General features: G+C 36.2%; 1 protein-coding gene across 3 annotated transcripts in view; it reads right to left on the reverse strand.

The window, feature by feature from the left end:
• Positions 1–16,375, reverse strand: part of LOC126470565 (uncharacterized) — a 271,605-nt gene that overhangs the window by 205,989 nt on the left and 49,241 nt on the right. For 2 of the 3 annotated variants that reach the window (XM_050098504.1, XM_050098505.1), the window contains exons 2-3: positions 10,273–10,310; positions 480–887 (exon numbers count right to left, since the gene is read on the reverse strand). In XM_050098504.1, coding sequence (XP_049954461.1) covers positions 480–887; positions 10,273–10,310 — 446 coding nt within the window. The remainder of the gene's footprint in view (positions 1–479; positions 888–10,272; positions 10,311–16,375) is intronic. The other variant, XM_050098506.1, reaches the window with a different exon arrangement.

The following is a 16,375-nucleotide window of genomic DNA, read 5'->3' on the forward strand; positions in this document are numbered from 1 at the left end:
AGTTTTTAATGTCATTTAAATGTGCCACTAATATGTGATTAAAGCAGTAACTCAATAAACTACTTCCAGATTAGACTGCCAATAAAACAGAGCAATTCGAAATGCACTTCTTTACAGGCGTCTATGATAATATGGACGATAGAATGAACAGTGACAGAAGATACACATATATAGAACAAAAAGTAAGATTAACACTTGATCTGTGGAACGATTAGTTACATTGCAATACGTTATTTCTCCAGTGGTCAAGTTGTTATTTCTGGAGATGGTAAATGACAAGTGTCTACAAAGGAGTTTTCTTGCAGAATAAGTTTTTCAGCATACATTAAGAATTTTCAGTGTTTAACTCTCTGTTCACACAAGCCAAAGACAACATCATACCAAGGATGTGTATGAAGTTACTTCAACATTTATTCTAAGTGTAATCTCCGACTGAAACACACAATCTGCATTGATTCTGAGATAGACACATTACTCACTTTCAAGAACATCTGGATGAAGAGAGTTCGTTGGGTTTACATCTGTAATCATAATTTCAAATGTAACTGTGTCAGTTTGGTTGGTTCCCTCTGATCTATCTGTTAATGTAAGCTTGTAATCACAAAGCACACATTCCACATTCGTATTAATATTTTCATCCACACACTTATTTACAGTGGCATCAACTTCAGCTTGTAATGAAAGGTGCCCTCCAACCACTACAGATCCTTCAGTAATGTTGCAATTTGTTATTAAGTTCTCAGTAGTGGTACATTGACTTTTATCTTCACATGAAGACTGTTTTTGTATTTTGATGTCACATTTATGTAATAATGTTTCATTTTGATGCACTGTAGATGTTGACCTAATATTTTCTGACAGTTCATTGTTATTTATTGCATCTGAACCTGAAAATACAAAATTAAAAATAAATATTATATGATAACACAATAAATCTGACAAAGGAAAGGGGGAAATGTTAACATGAATAAGCACTATAAACATATAATTTTCATTATAAAGGTGAGACTGGGCATTAGTACTTCATTTATCACAGCTGTCTAAACATCCATCTTTAAATCTTAAAATGGCAACTGCATGTCACTAACAGCCAATTCAATAGTGTTGAAGAAGGCAAATGATGGGCTATTCTCTGATAATATGTATAAAGACAGCAGACAACAAACTATCTGATTATGAAAGTATCATCCAATGCTACATTAATGAAAATCACTCACTCATGCCAGTAAGTTGATGGATTTCAAAAACAGCAATCACAAAAAAAGCTCAACACATGCTCTTTAGATAGGATACTCTAAAAACCACTTATAAAAGTAATCAGTTTGTGGAAAGATACTGAACCAGCATCACACCACCACCTCCCAAAGAAAGCTAATTAATTCATCTCACTAACTTCACAACTGGAATAGAAACTCAATTGTTACTGAATGGGTCATTCCACACCAAATCATCCAGAAATTTTAGGAAATGCCACCCATCATCACACAACACCTTGAAATTTTGGGTAGTTGAAGTTTACCATGATATATTCACATTTCCAAAATGTAAATGTTGCAGGTCAATTACTTCTTCACTTATGATGAAAACAAGTTGTATAGATTCAGGAATTCAGGCTTTCATAGACTAGCTCCTTTATAATTTAAAAATGCAATAGCGCCTACAGTTTTCGCAGTGGAAGCTTTAAGTTTTTTTGGTTAATAAGGAAGGTTTATATTTTTATACTCATGCTTCTTGTACTGAATATCCATCATCTACATCTCAGAAAAAATTGTAAACAATTTTGCTTAAACAAAACCCATGCATGAACATTATAATTTTTTAAGGTATTGCCCCCTCACAGATACCTTCAAAAAATCTACAACATTATTTTAAATATTCCATTATGTCACATAAAAAGAATCCATTTGTAGAAATACTGGTAAGTGTGGAAAACAATGTTATTGTAAAAGAAATATTGAAATTGCTAATTCATGACTACCATGTCACCGCTAAATTGCTGAAGTTGGCTACACTGGATTTCACTAGGAAGAAATCATATCTGAGAACACTGTTTTATTGCACTACATTTATTGCATCATCCAGTTTCTTTGTTTTGAGTCGTGTATTCACTGAGCCAGTTCCGCTCTTGTACTGAGTTGTACAGAGAGTCATTTATTGGTCAAAAATTCAATTGTTGCAGTTTTTAACTATTCATTCCGAAACAAAAGTAAGTCCCCTAATGTTGCAATAATAATGTGAAATACTTTTGTAATGAAACAAAGGGATAGAATGACTTTTCATTATTTAATAACTTTTTAGGTTACACCAATCATCTTTTGAATTCTTTACGACAAATATTGGTTTTATGACTGAAGCAGTATGGAAAGTACAAGTAGGCAGTGTTTTCTTGGACAGTGTCTGCAAGATATATGTGATGATGCCCTGACTTGTGTGAATGAACTGACCAGTGCAGAACAAGAACTTTTATTGTGGAGAAGCAACAGTGATTTAAGTGTGTGTGTGTGTGTGTGTGTGTGTGTGTGTGTGTGTGTGTGTGTGTTAAGCACAAAGACAAGCACATGGCCAGTGTCTCTCTACATAAGAAAATTTGCTGTGATCCCATCAAGTTCCATAAACGATCTGTTTCATCCGGACTGCACGAAATTAGTTTAAAAAAGGCAAAGACCTTCAAAATGAGAGGCTTTAGCATAATGGATGTGCCCAACCTGTATCAAACTTATTAATGAAATACAAGCAAGTGACGACTCATCACCAGACTATATAAATCGCAGTAATGTGATGGTGAAGACTCCTGAAAAATCTGTGCTCAATACTAGCTTAACTAGCTTTGGAGTATCTCCTGCAAAGCTGAATTCAGTTGCTCAGCATAGTTTGTATGCAGCAGCCAAACGAAAATTGGAATTAGTAGCTGGGGCTCTGAAATCTAAAATTTCACATACGTACCAAGTTGAGCTGGCTGCTGATGCAAGCACTATCCCTGGCATTAATTTAAAAGAACTGGAAGAAAAGGCAAAACATCACGATAAACTCGTGGACAAAATCAAACAGAAAATTGAATATGTAAACAATTGTGACAAAATTCAGTTACTTCCTCTTGTGCTGCCAACTTGGTCTCGACAGAAAGTCAGTTCCATATTTCAGGTGTCTGAATATTTGGTACGACAAGCAAGAGCTTCTTTTAATGGAGAAGGGTATTTTATTGATGGCTGAGCAGAAAAGAGGAAAGACATTGCCACACGATACAGTGCAAAAAATAAAGAGTTTTTATTTGGATAATGAAAACACAAGAATTATGCCTGGGAAAAAAGACAAAGTGAGCACCAGCAAAAATACCTATGAACACAAGTGTCTTGTTTTAAGTAATTAACTGAACTGTATTCTCTCTATAAAAAAAAGTATCCTGAAGACAAAGTAGGATTCTCAAATTTGCTTCTCTTTGACCAAAACAGTGTATACTTGCAGGATCTTCAGGAACACATACCGTATGTGTGTGCATTTACCACCAAAATGTTAAATTGCTTCTCAATTCCATTTCTGTAAAAGATACATACCAAGATCTAATTAAAATAATAACATGTGATATAAATAACCGAGCCTGTATGCTTTGTCTGTGTGAAAAATGCCCCACCAGTTCATTGCTTCAAACCCACTTAGAAAATGAAATAGAAGACTATGATCCTGATGAGATCATTCAGTACAGTCAATGGGTATCAACTAATAGAATGACTAAGTGTTCAAATCACTTCTCTATCCAAATTCTGTGACACACTAATTAAGAAAATTCAAAAACTTACTCCACACTCTTATTTCTCAATCACAATCTGATTATCTGAAAATGAAGAAGGAAACACTTGATGAAAGATCAGTGTTAATTTTAATGGATTTCAGTGCAAATCTCAGTTTTGTTGATCAAGATGAAGTACAGGGGTACCATTAGAACAATGGCAGCTGCACTCTTCACACTGTCCATATATATTACAAAATGGACAAACAGTTGCACGCAAAAAGTATTTGTACTGTTTCTGAAGATCTAGAACATGATGTTGCCTTGGTGTACCAGACTGAATTTTTTTAAGTGTGAATTTCCAGAAATTCATCTTGCATATGTTGAATATTTCACTGATGGTTGTGTGCTGCACAGTATAAAAATTGTAAAAATTTCAGAAATATCTCCTACCATGAACACGACTTCAGCATAAAGTGTTGCTGGTCCTTTTATGCTACCAGCCATGGCAAATCTCCCTGTGATGGTACTGGTGGCACTGTTAAAAGACTTGTCACAAAAACATGTTTGCAAAAAGTTTATAAAGATCAAATACTTACAGCTTCACAGGTATTTGAATTCTGTTGCAAAAACCTGCAAAGCATTTCAGTTATCTGTTTCAAATGATGAAATGGTACAAGTCAGACATTATCTTTCTCAGCACTTCACAAGTGCAAAAACAATTCCTGAAACACGATCTATGCGTCACATTGTACCAATATCACGAACCAAGATTGGAGCAAAAGGGCTGAGCTGTGATACATATTTTAGTATCGCGCATGATTTCTCAGATGCACTTCCGCCACTAATGCCAGACTGCACTGTGTAGCCCAACTGCTATGTTGCATGTGCATATGACTCTTCTTGGTATTTGTGAATTGTTGAGAAGGTGAATTGTGAAGGAGGAGATGTTACAGTAAGATTCATGCATCCTCAAGGATCATCCCCATCCTTCTATTGGCCTGATAATGATGTTTGTGATGTTTCTTTCTCTAATATTCTGTGTGAAGTTGGTATCACCACAGCAACAGGCCGTACTTATTCTCTGAGCAAAGCATCCTCAAAGTTGGTGGAAGAAAAGTGGAACTTATACAAAAAAATATTATCTAAGCATGAAAGTATCTTGTCACGTGTAGTTCCGAATCAACTGTAATGCATACTGCAGCACCAGCATTTTGTGCGGTGTTGACAATATTGGCTTTTGAAAAAATGCTTAAATATTATAAACAAAATTCTATGTACAGGTTTATTACAAATGATTGAAGCAATTTCACAGCTCTACAATAACTTTATTATTTGAGATATTTTCACAATGTTTTGCACACGCATACAAAAACTCAAAAAGTTTTTTTAGGCATTCACAAATGTTCGATATGTGCCCCTTTAGTGATTCGGCAGACATCAAGCCGATAATCAAGTTCCTCCCACACTCGGCGCAGCATGTCCTCATCAATGAGTTCGAAAGCATCGTTGATGCGAGCTCGCAGTTCTGGCACGTTTCTTGGTAGAGGAGGTTTAAACACTGAATCTTTCACATAACCCCACAGAAAGAAATCGCATGGGGTTAAGTCGGGAGAGCGTGGAGGCCATGACATGAATTTCTGATCATGATCTCCACCACGACCGATCCATCGGTTTTCCAATCTCCTGTTTAAGAAATGCTGAACATCATGATGGAAGTGCGGTGGAGCACCATCCTGTTGAAAGATGAAGTCAGTGCTGTTGGTCTCCAGTTGTGGCATGAGCCAATTTTCCAGCATGTCCAGATACACGTGTCCTGTAACATTTTTTTCACAGAAGAAAAAGGGGCCGTAAACTTTAAACTGTGAGATTGCACAAAACACGTTAACTTTTGGTGAATTGCGAATTTGCTGCACGAATGCGTGAGGATTCTCTACCGCCCAGATTCGCACATTGTGTCTGTTCACTTCACCATTAAGAAAAAATGTTGCTTCATTACTGAAAACAAGTTTTGCACTGAACGCATCTTCTTCCATGAGCTGTTGCAACCGCGCCGAAAATTCAAAGCGTTTGACTTTGTCATCGGGTGTCAGGACTTGTAGCAATTGTAAACGGTAAGGCTTCTGCTTTAGCCTTTTCCGTAAGATTTTCCAAACCGTCGGCTGTGGTACGTTTAGCTCCCTGCTTGCTTTATTCTTCGACTTCCGCGGGCTACGCGTGAAACTTGCCCGCACGCGTTCAACCGTTTCTTTGCTCACTGCAGGCCGAGCCGTCCATTTCCCCTTACAGAGGCATTCAGAAGCTTTAAACTGGGCATACGATTGCCGAATGGAATTAGCAGTTGGTGGATCTTTGTTGAACTTCGTCCTGAAGTGTCTTTGCACTGTTATGACTGACTGATGTGAGTGCATTTCAAGCACGACATACGCTTTCTCGGCTGCTGTCGCCATTTTGTCTCACTGCGGTCTCGAGCGCTCTGGCGGCAGAAACCTGAAGTGCAGCTTCAGCCGAATAAAACTTTGTGAGTTTTTCTACGTATCTGTAGTGTGTCGTGACCATATGTCAATGAATGGAGCTACAGTGAATTTACAAAATCGCTTCAATCATATGTAATAGCCCTGTATGAGTCAATTCTCAAAACTGATCTTTTGTGTGATGAAACTTTATTATTTGTGGACCACTTTCTAATTTTTTCAGTGTTTTCCAGAGGGGGGGGGGGGGGGGGGGGGCAGTGTCCAAAATATTTTTTTACAATTTAGCAATAAAATTAATTTACAAAAATTTAATTGGACAATTCTAACATGTTTTCAGATACTACATGTCCAAAAGAATATTCAGGGAAAAAGCTGTCAGTATACCATTTTCTGTTTAATAACTGCAGCCAATTTTCAAGTTTGCTTGAAAGTAACACATTGCATCAAACTTTCAGCAACTGCTACCAACAGAATGTCTATAAAGCAATAAAAATTGGAAAAAGTTCGTGATATTAGATACAAAAGTAGTACACAAAATTTCAGTTCACAACTAGATAATGGGTGTCGGGGCCTGGATGAATTGACATGGAATGACCCGAATGTAAACTTCTTGATAAACTGACAGAAGTAATTTCAGAAATATTTAAGAGAATTTCGAGTATTATTTCAGTATATTTGACGTATTAATGGCTGGCAGATCGTATTTGTTGCTGTGTCACACACTTTGATGGTGTTATTACAAGAACTACAGAAGTATTTGGTCAAATCTTGACAAAATATCTTTGTGATGCAGAAATTTAAGTCTTAATATACGTAATGTGAAGTTGGACACTTCCCAAAATACAAAAATGCAGTTTGCTTTTATTCCAAAATTTGTTAGTCATTGTAGAAAAAAGTCAAATCATACAAATTACTGAGTAAAACTGCATCGAAAAATTAAGTAGACTGACTTCATTGGCTCACTTCTAAATAAACCAAATGGTTGTCATCAATTTGTAAGCTACTGAGTAAGCATAGCTTAACAATAGAGATACTGCTTTCAAGAAATATTTTTACAGCCGACACCAGATTAGTGCTTAAATGAATTAGTTTACACATGCATCAGGTTGGACTAGCAGAGGACATCTGCCATATACAAAGAAATGCTTTGCAATTGTTTACTAACTTATTCTCCGCACAGGATGAAGAAACAGAAATCCTGGAAAATCTCAACTCACAGGCACCTAAATTACGCATATGTCATGAACAACTACTGCAATAATTCCCAGCACATGTATCTTGTGTGCGCAAACAGAATATCACTTATGCACAGCAGCCCCAGCAGTGACTGAGTATATCCCAGGCAGTGTCCCAGCCGTCACCAGCCTCTCCATCGACAATCAGCACACTGAATCGCCACACTACACACGAGGCCAGCAAAACTGATACCACCAAAAAGATTGGCAATGAACTCTTACACCATTCACATAGCCGATGTTACTCTCTGGTTTGAGCCTTCAGTGGACTGATCTCTGTGGCTACCATCACCTATCTTGGACCAATCCCCAAATCGCGCACAATTACAGACAGAAGTGCGAGGACTAATTTATCTGGAGTGTACGAAATTTTCACCCTTTGTTGTACACATTCAAGGAATTGGACAGTTCTCTAAGACATTCTCGATGATCCTTATAATATATAAAGGGATCATTCTGACTTGTCAGAGAATATCTTACAATTATAGCCCAATTGCTACTCTGACTAAAACTCGTAAACATACCGATTCATTTCTCCCTGCCTAGTGGCAAGAAGTGGCTAGATTTTGAAGTAAGAAGTGTTTTAGCTCTGGAATTTGCAAAGGCAGTTGTTTCTACCATAGTCAGATTCACAAATGAAGGCAGTCCACACAGGTAGAGGTACGGACAGGGGTATGGGGATTGCAGCATTGCAGGTTCCAATTGACAGGTGCAGTAGGCACATAGAGGTGCAGACATCAAACAGCTCTTAAGCTTATTTTAAGGGGGTTGCAAGCAGCAAAAAAAGATAAGCACAATCATTGCTCGTACTGGCTACAATATCCACAGTAGAGCACTCCAAAAACTACTGAACAATCATTGGCTGTCAGAGAATGCATGACATCGGGTGCACAGAATAAGCCTAAATCTGAATACCTTCATTCAAGACTGACTACAGTACAATTTACCTGCACTAGTAAGATTTCAGAAAGGTATGCTAGAAATCCAACAGCACAAGAATGCTACTGTTGGGATTGCATTAATTCGTCACTTTTTCTTTTCACTTGTGGCAGCATGATTCTCAAAACTATTGAGTTAACTGTGTAAAACTTTAACATGAGACATACAAAACCATCTTTGTGGTGCACTGTGAGCAGTGGCATATTTAACGCCAGAATGTAAACATCTGTTTTTATCAACTCCTCATAAATCATTTTCCTTATTTATTTATTTATTTATTATTATTTTTTTTTAAAGCTGGTTGCACTACATTTTCTCCAGTCCTCATCAAGTTCATTGACAATCTCCATGACAAACAGTATGTAGTTACTGGATCTGTCAACTTCAAGGGAAACACTCATTTTACATTTCCTGGATATAAATTTCTTGACTAATTGAATAAGTTCCTGATGACATCACAGAAATAACTCTGCAATTCAATGGAGAGAACAGCAATTTTGGTGGACTCAAGCAAAGTGATGAACACGGTATAAACATCTTTTCTGTTATGGTTCAACACCTACTGATATCCCTTTATTTAACGAGCACTAGCTCAGGTGAGTGACAATAAGTGAAGGAATAGGTTGTGACCCCCTACAAACAAATTGTCAGAAAGTATTTACAGAATCTACACAAAAGGTAAATTGAGATAGTCATATAATACGAACCAACACCACCTTAACAAAAGTAAGATCATCAGTTTATGGATGCTGAACAAATTTGAGTTTGGATACAACAATGAATAAAGAAACAAGCATGTAAGTTTGGTACAAAAGTATGAAATAAACATTGATTTAGACATTTAGTAATTAAGTGTAAATAAACAAGAACTCTCATTATGGAAAGGTAAAAATATGTTTGTTTGCATGGCCATCTTCCGCAGCAGCTGTTAAAATCTGTTACTATAGGTTATCCATCTTGAGCTAACCAAAATTGAATTAAAAAGAATTACAGCAGATGTGTTTCGCTTTTATTTATAAAGCATCTTCTGTGGTTATTTTGCAAAATGGATACATATGTTTGTACATTTATCGTTTTATGTTAAAAATAGCATTTTCTTTATAACATTGCTCTGTAAGTTACTTACAGTGTTTCTTTACATATTCTTCTCCTTCCCTCTTTGCTAGCAGCCGTTGGCATTGAAAGGCTTCATTTCACACTTGCACTTGGTCTCTCTCTCTCACACACACACACACACACACACACACACACACACACACACACACACACACACAGAGAGAGAGAGAGAGAGAGAGAGAGAGAGAGAGAGAGAGAGAGAGAGAGAGAGAGAGAGAGAGAGAGAGAGAGAGAGAGAGAGAGAGGGGGGGGGGGGGGGGGGGGGGCAGGGGGGGAGGTTCACAGGTTGGCAACACTTACAACATGAACGAAAACAGACATGCATAAACACTGTGGCAGTGCGGAATGAGAAACAGTTTAAGAAAGTGAAAGGCTAAGTAAGTAATGGAGTGCAGGAAATATTGCAGAACTGCAAAAACTGCCACGTGTAAATGGGAAATGCTAGCAAGGAGGGAAGGAAGAGAATATGTAAAGGAACACCACACGTAACTTGCAGATCAACTTTGTAATGAAAATACTTTTTTTTAAAAATGTACAAATGTATGTATCCAATTTGCAGAATAACCACAGAAGATGCTTCATAAAATAAAAGCAAAATGTGTCTGGTGTAATTCTTTTTCATTAAATTGCAGTCAGCTCAAGACGGATAACCTATAGTAACAGATAAAGATAAGAACATCGAGAATTATATTGATTTGTTCCTTTTAAATCAACAAATATTCACTCTCTTCCCCAAGCTTATTTCTAAAGTGCTTGCAAAAAAATGTTATGTGCAGATATTTACCTGAATATGATGTCTCGACAGAAGTAACTACTGGATATCTGCAAGAAAAATGTAAACTATTAGCATCATTTCTTAATTCTGCACAACGAATAAGATACATAGGTATTTGCTGTAACAGATGAGCCCTTTAATGACGAACATATTAAAGCAATGAGAATCTGAACATCGTTTCTCAAAATACATTTGTGTATCAACTTTCAATACAAATGGTTCAAATTACATAAAGCTTTAGAGTGTTTGCTGCAACAATTTGTATTGTTTTCACATCAGCTTGATTTTTTTTAAAGTGTAAAAGAGTAGAGGAAATGAGTGATTCCAGTGTTACTACAAAAAAAGGGGTGGGAAATGGAGAGTTCGCAAATCTGCTGCTGATAAATTTTTTAACAAAATAGTTATCAGACAAACTCAGTGCAGTGTATTGGGTCCAATTCTGTTTTTAATATATAGCATATCAATGACTTTCCAGCAAGGGTGTTTCCCTTTGGGCAGTATGTAACAACGTAATGTTGAACATTCACAGAACAAACAGTAAGAACTTCAGCATAAAGAGTGAACAGAATTCTGTCATATAAAACATAGATGATAACTCTACAGATTGTGTAATGAACACACAGTTTTTGAGGATGAATATTGATTGTCAATTAACACAGAATGAACACACAAATATACTGGCACAAAGAATGTTATCAGCACATTATGCTCTTAGGGTTGTATCATCACTTGTATCAGTCACTGTCTTGTAGTGACATTATTTCTACAGTGAATTCTTAGCTATGGATTCTTTTCTGGGAATCGAAGGCACACAACATTATCAGAATTTTTAAACTGCAGGAAAGAGTCTTAAGAATAATAACTACAAGTATTAGTCAGGCTCACTGTGAACAACTATTTAAAAAACTGAGTACCCTTACTGCACCAAGTAAGTACATCTATCAATCTGTTGTGCATGTCAGGAAAAATAAGTATTTCACTAATACCTCTTCCACTAATAGCTCTACACATAATCATGGAACAAGAGTCAATTTGGACTTATGTTTATGATGGAAGAATGAACAAAAACTCAAACCAGCATTTTCTATCAGGGAGTGAAACTGAATAATAAACTGCCCAATGAAATGAAACAAAAATATTAGTAAAACTGAACTGTAATTATCCAGATCCGTTGCATCGTGTATGTCATATAACGAAATCATTATATTATGTTACACTGCAACTCCAACAGAATCAAAAGAGCAAACATATACAATAATGCGACAGCAACTGAGACTTTGATGTCATACTGAGACCATCTGGTGTATGTAGCAAGCAATAATTCTATAATAGGTTAAATTACCTGCTTAAAAATTTGAAACATTTTACCAAACTATGTGCTTTTCACGGATAACCTGAAGATATAATCAAATAATCTTTGGTCTCCTAATACAAATAAAACTGATTTGTTAAAAAGGTAGCTAAAACGCTCATAAGTAACTCATGCTACACAATTGGATCACTTCTCAGAGTAGGTGGTGAATAATGAAAGGGGACTACTATGACAACATGCCTAATAACAATACAGAATTGCAATGTAATGTTTTACATGTTTAATGTGTCATGGTCAATAGTGCACGATAGTAATGTCTTGTTATTTTCCTGAGCTCAACACCTAACTCATCAGTGGCAATGCTGACTAAGTTTTCCAGACAGACTGAAGGGACGACATTGAGACATTTATTGCATCTACATGACTATTCTACAGTTCACACTGAAGTGCTTGGTATAGGACTCATCACACTGCATTCACATTTCTCTACTGTTCTGTTCTCAAACAGCACATGGGAAAAACAAACCAGTGTTCATGGCCCAGGTCTCACCAGCGGATGACCATAGTGTGTGCATGCAAAACTGTATTTTATAATATACTTTGTGTGAGTTGTGTATAATAAAAAGAAAGCTGTACAAAAGGAAATGAGGCACTGCAGCTGTTAAGATGCTGATTTCATATTTAGGAGGAAGTTGTTTGCTCTCTCTGGCCATCCTGATTTAGGTTCTCTTAAATCATTCAAGGCAAATACTGGGTTGGTTCCTTCATCAAGGCCATGGCTGGCCACTGTCCTGCCCTCATACAGTATATATTTGTTAGCAAGGATCCATCACAATTTCACATGAATATCAACGTACAACTACAAAAATAGAAGAAAAAATTACATATATTACTTGCAATTAAAGTTGTCAATGGTGCATAAGGTTGTGCAATGTGTGGGTGCAAATTGTTCTACCATTTAACCACTTGTTACTTACACTGTATCTGAAAAAGTTTCTCCTTGACATCTCCTAGTCTGTGGATGAATTTTTCATTAAATACGAGTCACATTTGCAGAGTAGAAGACAAATATGTTGTTAAATTTACATTATGGTTAATGAGTAATATGTGCAGCATAAGTAGCCAAAAACCACTTAATTCTGAGGTTCCATTTTATTTTGTTATTAAATTTAAGGCATTATGGTATTCAGTATTTTGTAGATGGCTATTACATAGCTATACACACAAACAAATGTACATGTGTCATGTAATGTGATCTGATCCATGTAATTTTGACACATTGTGCAAATGATTTATACAACACAGAATTTACTAATTTTTCCCTTCCATTTTTCTAAAATACCCCAACATTGGAACCAATGAATTTTTTTAACTCCCTAAATACACTAATGGGACAAAAATTTCCCCTCTCTACTCAACACACATACAACATGTTCTTCATCTTTATATTGTAGGGGATTAGTTTTTCTGCAGCAAATAGTCACTCTAATCGAATCTTATTTTATTTTAATTCTGAATATGAAGTACAGTGACACTAGGTACTTACAATTTATTTTAAAATATTTTCAGATAACAAAATAAAAATTGAATATTTTCTTAATTTTTGTCCAAAAGAACTTAAATGTGCAAATACTTGAAAACTGTTTGTAATATCATGAAGAAATCTTGGATTATTAAAAAAAAAAATTACAGCAAAGTCAAAAAGTTTTCGCCACAAAATGACATTTCCTACAGGTAAACAAGAACAGATAGTATATTATCAGTATGTCACTATAGTCCAATTTAGGTCCACACTTTGATACTCATTATCTAAAGGTAAACATTACAGTATGTTTAAGTAAATATGTTCTTACATGCACTTACATATCATGATTATCTGTTGAATGATCTTTGCAATCTCCTCAAACATAGGGAACTGTAACAACACATTCCTTCCAAACTAGTTTGTCATACAGTGCACATTTGTATGAACTGTACCCCTCTCTGTAAGATTTTTTACACTTGGCACAGGTGGCAGCGGATTCCATAAAAAGCTTAACAACCAATGAAATTCAGTTTAAGAGAAGCCTAAAAGATTTATTGGTGGCCAACTCCTATTACTCCATTGATTAATTTCTCAGTAGAACCAACTGATTTCTGCACAATTTCAGTGCAGTAATGTGTTCATTGTAAATAAGTGTGTGTGTGTGTGTGTGTGTGTGTGTGTGTGTGTGTGTGTGTGTGTGTGTGTTTAAGTACAATCTAACTTCTGCACCATTTCAGTGCAGTAATGTGTTCATTGTAAATAAGTATTATAGTATTGTATTATATGCTTATTACCTTATTGATAAATAAAAAAAACTTTTAAATTCAGTGCATTAGTATTTGTAAAATGATTCTCTCATATAGTGTTCATTAAAAAATGATGTGGAATGGTACATTAACTTATTTGTTTAAGTTGTAAATATTTGTCATTGTTGTTTTTTCCGACATGTTCCACATCCTGGAGGACCTCCTCACTACGGATCAATTGGAATGAAAGTAAATCTAATCTAATCTAATTCAATGTGAATGCCTAGAGCTGTGACACTGCTTTGTGTATAGTCTTCAGCATGTTCTACAAGCTTGAAACTGAATTCTCCACCTCTATTTTGGTGTTTGCTACTTTTCTGTAGATTATCCAAGCATTGATGCCTGGTCAATTTAGAATATTGTAAAAATATAAACAGGCCAACTTCTGCAATCAGCTTTACTTGAGCACTTTTGGGTTAGTTGGTCAACAACATGTACTCATACTTTCATTATCATATGTCACTACATCAGGCTTTGACTTCGCCTCAGTTCCAATTTGTACATCTGGATGCAGGGAACAGAGAATACTTGTTTCTTCCGGGCTTTCCTTGATACTGAGCATTCCCTCTCTAATTTTGTTTGTTGTACCAAGAAAGTTTGTTCAGTTTGTTTTCAGATGTTGTGCTAGTGAAAATGAGGTGTAGAAGTTGTCATCTATGATGTTTTTTTCTTTATTTAGGTATGGACCCCCAAAATTCTTCCCTAAAAAAATCAGTACCATGGCGAGTTTAATCCTTACCAAGATATCGGAAAGAATTTACCGTATATTTGGAATCTCTGTTAACAGTCATCCAGTATTTCTGGCCATACTTGCCCTGTTTTGAACCCATGGAATGAGTGACACATCTACACACTTGGAATGGAAGAACTGCTCATAGACACAAATATATTGGTGAGGAACGTACGTGGTTAGACAATTTGCTATGAATATCTCCCATACGTTTGACATGAGAGCAAACTTGTTATTTTTTTTCATCACTGACTGTGTCAACCTCAAATAAAACCTGAGGAGTCGCACAATTTCCCAGAATCAATTAAATGACATCACAGACTTGTAAAATTGTATTCCCCTTTTCTTTGACCAAAGAAGATGCACTTCTATTTCTATGAATGTAGTAGCACCCCTAACATGCAGAATAGCTATAAATATATCACGTTCTTCTAATGGTATTAACCATTCTTCACCTGCCAACATTTTATATGCCTCTGCTTCACTGCATTTATGAATGTGAGAGAGAAAAGGTCCATCAATAAACAAATATCAAGCACTCAAGAAAAAATCACTTATGACATGCCTTTTCCTGCATGCACAAGGACAAGAATTCTCCTGAAGAACATTTTGCTGTCCATGCCTTCCAGGAGTTCCAATAATAGTACTGACAGTAATATTACTGAGAAAGCATGTTTTATCTGAATTACATTGTCATGAGAGAATCACGACAAATCCAAGCTAAGTAAGAGGCCAATGCCAAACAGTAATTTCTGGAAAACCAAATTAGGATTCCACCTGGACCTGGCGACTTATTTGTTTTCATCTCCCACTTGCTTCTCAATGCCAAGGATGCCAAGTTCTGTGTCCTCTACACAGGAGTCTGTGCGACAGTCAAATGACTGTATCATCATGCATGAATGAGTTTTCAAATACGAAATTTAAAACTTCAGTTTATTTTTTTCTACCTTCTATTGCCACACCACACTGATCAACGAGTGTCTCAATAGAAGCCCTTGGACCGCTTAGTGATTTTACATAGGTCCAAAATTTTCTTAGGTTCTCGGCAAGTTTCTTTGCTAACGGACCAAAGTCAAAGTAATTGTATGCTTTGTGCATCGCCCTTTTTATAGACAGACTAATTTCTACTAGCTTTTGCCAGTCAACATTTCCGAGTTCCTTAAACAACAAAGTACAACAATCCCTGTTTCCACAGCATTTTCAGTGTTTTGTTATTAAACCACAGTGGCACTTTTCCATCCTGTAGCACTTAGCACGTCTATACTAGTGAGGAAATAACCTTCACAGTGGCAGATTATGTAAACTGGGCTTGACAACACAAATAAGCAGTTCACTTCCAACCTGAATCTTTCACTCTGCAGCAGAGTGTGCACTGTTTTGGAACTCTCAGGAAGACAAACTATATGTGATCCCGCACACAGATTTAATATGGCAGGAAGTTTCCAATACTTCATTAATTTTACATCTCAGTCTTTCAATAGTCTAATGCAAATAGGACAGCTGACATTTTACACTGACCAACACACTGTTGAGTGGAAAAACTTTTGTGGTGATTGACAATTTTCATCTACAACCTGTTTGTACAGGTGCAGTATGCTAGACGTATGCTGTTTAGTTTATTCCTCAAACTGTGTGTTCTAATCATAACCTTTCTTGAAACTTTGTTTTTTCCTGCCCTTCCTAACCTAAAAATGTTCTGCTCTAACACCTGTAACAACTGGTATTTTATCACACATGAC

The sequence above is a fragment of the Schistocerca serialis genome, chromosome 3 (assembly GCF_023864345.2).
Source record: "Schistocerca serialis cubense isolate TAMUIC-IGC-003099 chromosome 3, iqSchSeri2.2, whole genome shotgun sequence".
NCBI lineage: Eukaryota > Metazoa > Arthropoda > Insecta > Orthoptera > Acrididae > Schistocerca > Schistocerca serialis.